Below are 8,184 nucleotides of genomic sequence, written 5' to 3'. Positions count from 1 at the left end.
AAACCAGCAAACATGAGTTCTTGTGAAACTGCAGGACTGCAGTGTCACCCCCATTCGTTTCCCTCCTTCCCTTGGCTGCAGAGCTCTGATTGGAGCAGCCTAACTTCAAACACTGACAAATGTCATCACTGACACTGCTATGGTGGGTGCACACCATCATTACGGTCTGTATGCATTTAGCCATCCCAGCATGATAAGAGAATGATTAGAAGAAGAGAGAGTAAATTAAAAACTCCCAGCAGTTTCCTGTGTGAAGCTACTAACTTACAGGCATATTTTTTTCACAGCATTACTGAAAAATGCCATTAGTTATACCTGTGAATACATGTTAGATTTAAACCCCTGGTGAGAATTTGTATTAACATATAAACATGTTAGGGCTCTTATGCTGCTTAAAATGTAATTAACCATCTTCTGAAGATTAAGGGTGCATAATCATAAAAGAACTGTACTCTTGTGCATTTAATTTTTCTAATCAGCTTTATGTTGATGTTAGGGTGGAAGAGTAATTGCTAGCTTGCCTTAATAGTTTGGGTTTGTGCTGTAGGAAGAAATTGTTATTGGATGTATTTCTAAACTTCAGACTTGGTGGGTTTGCATTGATGGAGGATGATGCAGTGCACTGAGAGATTAGAAAAAACTTGCTTCTTTCATTCTTCTGCTGCTGTTGCAAATGCCCTGCTGTGGTAAAGCTGTGTTTCGGAAAGCTTTGTTCAGCAGACAAATAGGAGGAAGGCATTTGCTGATAGTCACGACTGCATGACTTCGCATTGACGTTGTGCAATAAGTCTGCAGCCTGTTCCCAGGGGAGTCAGTGGGGCAAGAAGTCCTATGGAAAACATGGGCTGAAGAGCCCATGCCACTCTTGCCTTTGCGTGGGGACAGAGGATATGGAGACTGGCTGGTGTTCCATGAAGACCACCAAAGCACGTAGTTTTGTCCTCACTTGAAGCGAGCAGGGGCTCTGCAAGGTCCTGGAAGAAAAGCAGTTTCCAACAGCAATTTTAGCAACTGGAAAACAATTGTAAAATAATTCCCTATCTGTTTTTTTAAGAGTCATCTATTTCAGTGGGGCCCCTTAGCACTTATTTCTCTGTGGGGCCAATGATGCTTTGCAGCTGATTGTTATGGTCAAATGGAGCCTGTTCTAGGAGAGGCTGGTGACGGTGTGACCATAGGGAGCAGTGACACACAGCCTGAGAAGGGCTCCTTGGCTGCTTTGTGCTTGTTTTCATTATTTCCAAATGAACACCAGGCTTTATTGGAAGCAATTTGTTTTCATTACAGCTTCCTTTTGGCAGGTGTGACAGAGAGCACGGCAGGTTACTCTGGGCCCTTCGCCACGCTGAGCTCTTGAGGCAAAGCTGCTTTCTGAAATTTCCTGTAAAGGAGGCAGCCACCGTGCTCCTCGTGGCCACCTGTGCTCAGGGACCAGCATGCACAATGTCAGGGAATCCCTTTCCATGGAGAGCACACATAGCTTCTCTTCCTCAGCACAGACAGGGAGCCACAGCAGCTACTTGGGGGAGCGATGGCCACTCCTGCTTCCCAAGTCAAAACTCAGGAAGGCAGTGCAGAAGTTTCCCTGGGTTTTCCATCAGGCCCTCAGAACGGGATGTTCCACAAAGAACAGATTGTATTTCTGGTCTTTGGCTCACTGTCCTTTACAAACATGAAGGGAAATAACAAAGGTTATTAAAGCATGAATAGTGTTTCAGCTGATGTTTTGCCCCAAGCTGATATTCCCCACTGCCCGCTTTTCAGTAGCACTGGGTGGGGACTGCTAGGTGCAAGCAGCACAGGCACAGGGCTGAAGGGCGCTGTCAGACCAGAGGTAGCTTCAGCCAGTTGCTCATGATGGTTTGAATCTAGCCTTTTCAGAGAGGCATTAAATAGGCTAAATCTTAAAATCCTACTGAAATTGCACAAGCGTTGAGTGTTCAGTTCCCTTAGGATTTTTGAGCAGGTGGAATATATATATCCAAGCCAATTGAAAGGACATCAGACTCCCCTCTCCAGCTCTATTTAAGGACTGCTGCTGTCAATAACCTTGGATAAAGTGAAGTTGAGAACCTGATAAATTCTGCTTGCCATTCAAGCATGCACTAAATAAGACATGAAACTCCAGATAGAAAGCCAGCCATTTTTCTGTTGTAACAGTTTGCTGTCAATGCAGGACAATAAAATATGAATATTTTAGATTCATAATGCAGACAAATATGAAATAGGAGCTGTATTGTTCATCACATGCATGCCTAGCTCAGTAATACTAATGTGATTATCTCATTGGACTTTGGTGACATCACTTAAGGGTAGCTTTGTCTTGCTTAGCTGGGATATGCATACTTGTTTCTTCTACTCAGAGGTCTGTAGTCCTTTTTAAGCTTGTAGAAATAAGGAAGCCTGATTTCTCTTATCTGTCATGAGGTACCATCCTTCCATAGCATTGCTTGGCAGTAGCACAGCTTGAACGACATTTCTACAGGTTTCCACCAAAATATTTAAACATCTACAGGCTGCTTTCCAGCTAAAACAATGAGAAAATCACACGATCATTTAAAGTATTGTGTCTGTAATGGAGAGATGAGTAAGATAATAAAAATAATAAATGCTCAAATAAAGTCCCCTCCTCGAGTAAAAATTGTTATGGAGGTAGGACTACTTTGGTCAGGGTTTAGTTTTGATGGGCAGTCATTCAGATATTTGCCCATGGAATCCATTCACCTCTGCCACCTAGCAGAACAGGGCATTTATGCTGCAACACAGTAATAGCATGCTGTCGTGGTTCAGCCTCAGTCGGCAACTAAACACCACGCAGCCACTCACTCATTCCCCCACCCCTGTGGGATGGGGAAGAGAATCGGAAGACCAAAAAAACTTGTGGGTTGAGATAAGCACAGTTTAATAATTACAATAAAATAATAATTATAATAATTATTATAATAATGACAATAATGATAATATAATAAAATGGAAAAGGAAAAAAAAAACCAAACCAGAAACACAAATGATACAACCGCTCACCACCGACCGACTGACGCTGCCCGTCCCCGAGCTGCGATTGCTGCCTCCCTCCCCCGGCCAGCCCTCCCAGTTAACATACTGGGCATGATGTTACATGGTATGGAATATCCCTTTGGCCAGTTTGAATCCACTCTCTCAGCTGTGCCCCCTCCCCTCCCGGCTTCTTGTGCACCTGGCAGAGCATGGGAAGCTAGAAAAGTCCTTGACTAGTACAAGCACTGCCCAGCAACAACAAAAACATCATTTTGGTTCCATTATTTTCATGCTAATTTCAAAGCACAGCACTATGCCAGCTAGAGTGAAGAAAATTAACTCTATCCCAGCTAAAACCATGGCACATGCACCTGATGCAGGGTTGCAAAAAGCAAACTGGGCAGAGCTGGACAGCGAGGGGGGCTTTACAAGCCTGAACAAGGAAATCTGGGATGCATCGGGAATAGCGGCTGAGAAGCAAGAGGAATCTGCTCTGAAAGACTTCCAAGGAGAAGCTGGGACAGGATTAGTGGTTTAATAGTGACACTGTCTCCTCTGCAGTCCCCTCAGGGAGGGCATGATGTGAATAATTAATTTCTTACTGCATGTAAGTCCTGGAGGTGATGGCCTCCAGCTCACATGGGGAAATTGTGCTGGGCACCTAATCCTGGCTCTACTCTCCTGGTTTATGGCATTTGATCTTCTGGAACGTGATCACGTCACACCATCTGTTTCATTATCTGTTTTGTCAAGCTCCCCTAAAAAAGAATTAGGTTCTTACTCCGTCTCCCTCCGCTCGTTTCCCCAGCAGCGACACCTGCTGATCTTCACTTGTACTTGCTTGATGAGAAATCCCACTGTCGGAAATACACGGTGGTCTCTTCCTGGATGCCAGCAACGGCGGTGACGGCGGGATCCGCAGCGCAGCGGAGGATCGCGGTGTACAAAGGCGTTGCCTGAACAGTAGGAACCTGAAGGGAGCGGAGGGACCCGCCAGGAGCCCGCAGCCCGCGCAGCAGCGGCTGAGGAGACCGGGGCGGGGCCAGGAACAACGGCGGGAGATTTAACGGTGGTGTAACCGACACAAGCCCTCAGTCGCTGAGGCGAGCAGCTGCCGTGCCGGTGGGATCCGCAGCGCAGCGGAGGATCGCGGTGTACAAGGAGGTTTCTTGAACCGGGGTAACCTGAAGGAAGCGGAGGGACCCCCCCCAGGAGCCCGCAGCCCGCGCAACAGCGGCTGAGGAGGCCGGGGCGCGGCCAGGAGCAGCCGCGGCCAACCCCCTCACCAACAAACCGCTAGGGAGCACCCCTGTACAACAGGTACGAAGCGAGCTAAGTGGGCCCCTGTGACATTGGCAAGTACGACATTAAGGTGCCACAGAAAAGCAGGGTGAAAGTCATGTTTCAGGCACTCCAGCCATCACAGCCTGCAATGCTGAGCAGACTGTCCTGAGGATGACATTGTCACTGTTGATTTTTCCCTTTACATTATGACTCCAAAAGCAGGCTCGAGGCTCGTTGGTCACATCGCGCTCAGTCTTTCACGGTCTCTCCCTCTCTATCAGCCACCTCGCATTGGTCCTAACTCTGACCTCTGCCTACTCCATGCTCACAAATGTGTCCGAGTTGCCTTGCTGCACCGCCAGGATCAGCTCCACAAAGAGGGGTCTCATGAAGATGTCACTAAGCCTGAGCCTGCAAAAGCATGTGGAAGGAAATAGCTTTTAGCTTGCACATGGACGCATAAGGTGCAGCAATGCAGCAGCTTTCATCAGCCCCTGCAGCCAGACGGCGGTTTTCTGCACGTTGAGGTACGAGCCGGTGCAGAGGGTCTGCAGGAGGCTGGCTTCCTGACTGCTCATCAGCTCATCCTCAGGGTGATGGAGGAAGCAGAGCATGTCCCCCAGCTGCCGCTCCCTGGTGCACATGCACTCCAGTTCCACATGCAGGCAGGAGTTCCTGAGCGGCATGTCCCCTTCGGTGCCCAGCTCGAGGTGGAAGGAGCGCCCAGCGGGTGGCTTCAGGGGCACAAGCAGGTGACAGAGAAGGTCTTCACGACCATTCCAGCCTTTCAGGAAGCCACCCACCCCGACAGCCGGCTGCAGCTGTGGCGTGAAGCCATTGCCGGACAGGATTCGGCAGACCCGGAGAAGGTTGTTCACCAGCTCTTCCACCATCATGAGCACTCGTTGCCTCTTCCGCAGTGGCCACGATGTGCACTCATGCAGAAACCTGTGCATGTGCAATGGGTCGTCCCCCTCTTCTTCCTCCTCCTCCTCCTCCTCCTCAAGGCTTGTGGAGCTGCCATGCTTGCTGCTGCTTCCTGGCTCACGGCTCCTCTTCCAGGGCCGCCAGCAGAGCCAAAAGAGCAGGAGCAGGCCTCCAGCAAAGGCCCAGAACTGCCACTGCTGCAAGGAAGCAAGGAGCAGGGCTCCCCTGGTCACCCAGCTCGACTCCTGGGGTTTCAGCTGCATCTCTTCAAGCAGCCGAGCCATGTCCTGGAGCAGCAGCTCCAGATGCTCTTACTTGCGCTGGCACCTGGCCACGTCCGGACCATGCCCGACCTGCAGTGGCACGTGCATGATGCCCATCACAATCAAGGTGAACCATGTCACCAGAGCCATGGCCTGCAGGAGAGGGGAGAGAAGGGAGCTGAGTGGGGCTGGGCAGGGGGAGCAGGAGCCACAGGGTCATGGGGGCAGGCAGGAGAGGGAGCGAGGCAGCTGGGAGGCAGCAAGGCATGCGCCCTGCCCCGAAGCTGGCAGCACCGTGCCGTACCCACAGCTCTCCCGCGAGTGCCAGAGCCTCGCCACAGGGTCAGAGCCCCCTCCCCGGGGGACCGCGGTCTGGTTCCGGCCCTCGTCCAGCCCAGCCCAACCTCCCCGCCGCGTTACAAGCCTCCTTGCAGCGAGCGGATATTTGGCCACCTCGCACTCTCTCTTTGGCACTCTCTCTCTCTCTCCTCGGCCACCTCGCACTACTGCTAGCGCTGACCTCTGCCTACTCCATGCTCACAAATGTGTCCGAGTTGCCTTGCTGCACCGCCAGGATCAGCTCCACAAAGAGGGATCTCTTGAAGACATCTCTCAGCTGCAGCTTGCAGAAGCGCGTGGAGGGCAGCACTTTTAGCTTGCACTTGGTGGCTGGAGGCGCAAGAATGGAGGCTGCTTTCGCCAGCCCCTGCAGCCAGAAGGCGGTTTTCTGCACGTCGAGGTACGAGCCGGTGCAGAGGGTCTGCAGGAGGCTGGCTTCCTGACTGCTCATCAGCTCATCCTCAGGGTGATGGAGGAAGCAGAGCATGTCCCCCAGCTGCCGCTCCCTGGTGCACATGCACTCCAGTTCCACACGCAGGCAGGAGTTCCTGAGCGGCATGTCCCCTTCGGTGCCCAGCTCGAGGTGGAAGGAGTGCCCAGCGGGTGGCTTCAGGGGCACAAGCAGGCGATAGACAAGGTCTTCTTCACGACCATTCCAGCCTTTCAGGAAGCCACCCACCCCGACAGCTGGCTGCAGTCGTGGCGTGAAGCCATTGCCGGACAGGATTCGGCAGACCCGGAGAAGGTTGTTCACTAGCTCTTCCACCATCATGAGCGCTCGTTGCCTCTTCCGCAGTGGCCACGATGTACACTCATGCAGAAACCTGTCCATGTGCAATGGGTCGTCCCCCTCTTCTTCCTCCTCCTCCTCCTCCTCAAGGCTTGTGGAGCTGCCATGCTTGCTGCTGCTTCCTGGCTCACGGCTCCTCTTCCAGGGCCGCCAGCAGAGCCAAAAGAGCAGGAGCAGGCCTCCAGCAAAGGCCCAGAACTGCCACTGCTGCAAGGAAGCAAGGAGCAGGGCTCCCCTGGTCACCCAGCTCGACTCCTGGGGTTTCAGCTGCATCTCTTCAAGCAGCCGAGCCATGTCCTGGAGCAGCAGCTCCAGACGCTCTTGCTCGCGCTGGCACCTGGCCACGTCCGGACCATGCCCGACCTGCAGTGGCACGTGCATGATGCCCATCACAATCAAGGTGAACCATGTCACCAGAGCCATGGCCTGCAGGAGAGGGGAGAGAAGGGAGCTGAGTGGGGCTGGGCAGGGGGAGCAGGAGCCACAGGGACATGGGGGCAGGCAGGAGAGGGAGCGAGGCAGCTGGGAGGCAGCAAGGCATGCGCCCTGCCCCGAAGCTGGCAGCACCGTGCCGTACCCACAGCTCTCCCGCGAGTGCCAGAGCCTCGCCACAGGGTCAGAGCCCCCTCCCCGGGGGACCGCGGTCTGGCTCCGGCCCTCGTCCAGCCCAGCCCAACCTCCCCGCCGCGTTACAAGCCTCCTTGCAGCGAGCGGATATTTGGCCACCTCGCACTCTCTCTTTGGCACTCTCTCTCTCTCTCCTCGGCCACCTCGCACTACTGCTAGCGCTGACCTCTGCCTACTCCATGCTCACAAATGTGTCCGAGTTGCCTTGCTGCACCGCCAGGATCAGCTCCACAAAGAGGGGCCTCTTGAAGACATCTCTCAGCTGCAGCTTGCAGAAGCGCGTGGAGGGCAGCACTTTTAGCTTGCACTTGGTGGCTGGAGGCGCAAGAATGGAGGCTGCTTTCGCCAGCCCCTGCAGCCAGACGGCGGTTTTCTGCACGTCGAGGTACGAGCCGGTGCAGAGGGTCTGCAGGAGGCTGGCTTCCTGACTGCTCATCAGGTCATCCTCAGGGTGATGGAGGAAGCAGAGCATGTCCCCCAGCTGCTGCTCCCTGGTGCACATGCACTCCAGTTCCACACGCAGGCAGGAGTTCCTGAGCAGCATGTCCCCTTCGGTGCCCAGCTCGAGGTGGAAGGAGTGCCCAGCAGGTGGCTTCAGGGGCACAAGAAGGTGACAGAGAATCTTCACGAGCATTCCAGCCTTTCAGGAAGCCACCCACCCCGACAGCTGGCTGCAGTCGTGGCGTGAAGCCATTGCCGGACAGGATTCGGCAGACCCGGAGAAGGTCGGTCACGCGCTCTTCCACCATCGTGAGCACTCGTTGCCTCTTCCGCAGTGGCCACGATGTGCACTCATGCAGAAACCTGTGCATGTGCAATGGGTCGTCCCCCTCTTCTTCCTCCTCCTCCTCCTCCTCCTCAAGGCTTGTGGAGCTGCCATGCTTGCTGCTGCTTCCTGGCTCACGGCTCCTCTTCCAGGGCCGCCAGCAGAGCCAAAAGAGCAGGAGCAGGCCTCCA

General features: G+C 53.5%; 1 protein-coding gene across 1 annotated transcript; it reads right to left on the bottom strand.

Annotated features, from left to right (window-relative positions):
* Positions 1-5,997: 5,997 nt before the first annotated feature.
* LOC135314912 (inositol 1,4,5-trisphosphate receptor-interacting protein-like 1) lies at positions 5,998-7,023 on the bottom strand. The gene has a single exon (XM_064459965.1). It carries the CDS (start codon positions 7,021-7,023, stop codon positions 5,998-6,000), a length of 1,026 nt encoding a protein of 341 aa, XP_064316035.1.
* Positions 7,024-8,184: the final 1,161 nt, after the last annotated feature.

The sequence above is a fragment of the Phalacrocorax carbo genome, chromosome 9 (genome assembly GCF_963921805.1).
Source record: "Phalacrocorax carbo chromosome 9, bPhaCar2.1, whole genome shotgun sequence".
In the NCBI taxonomy this organism is placed as follows: domain Eukaryota; kingdom Metazoa; phylum Chordata; class Aves; order Suliformes; family Phalacrocoracidae; genus Phalacrocorax; species Phalacrocorax carbo.
Note: the sequence above shows the minus strand (reverse complement) of the source record. Positions and strands in the feature narration are given on the sequence as shown.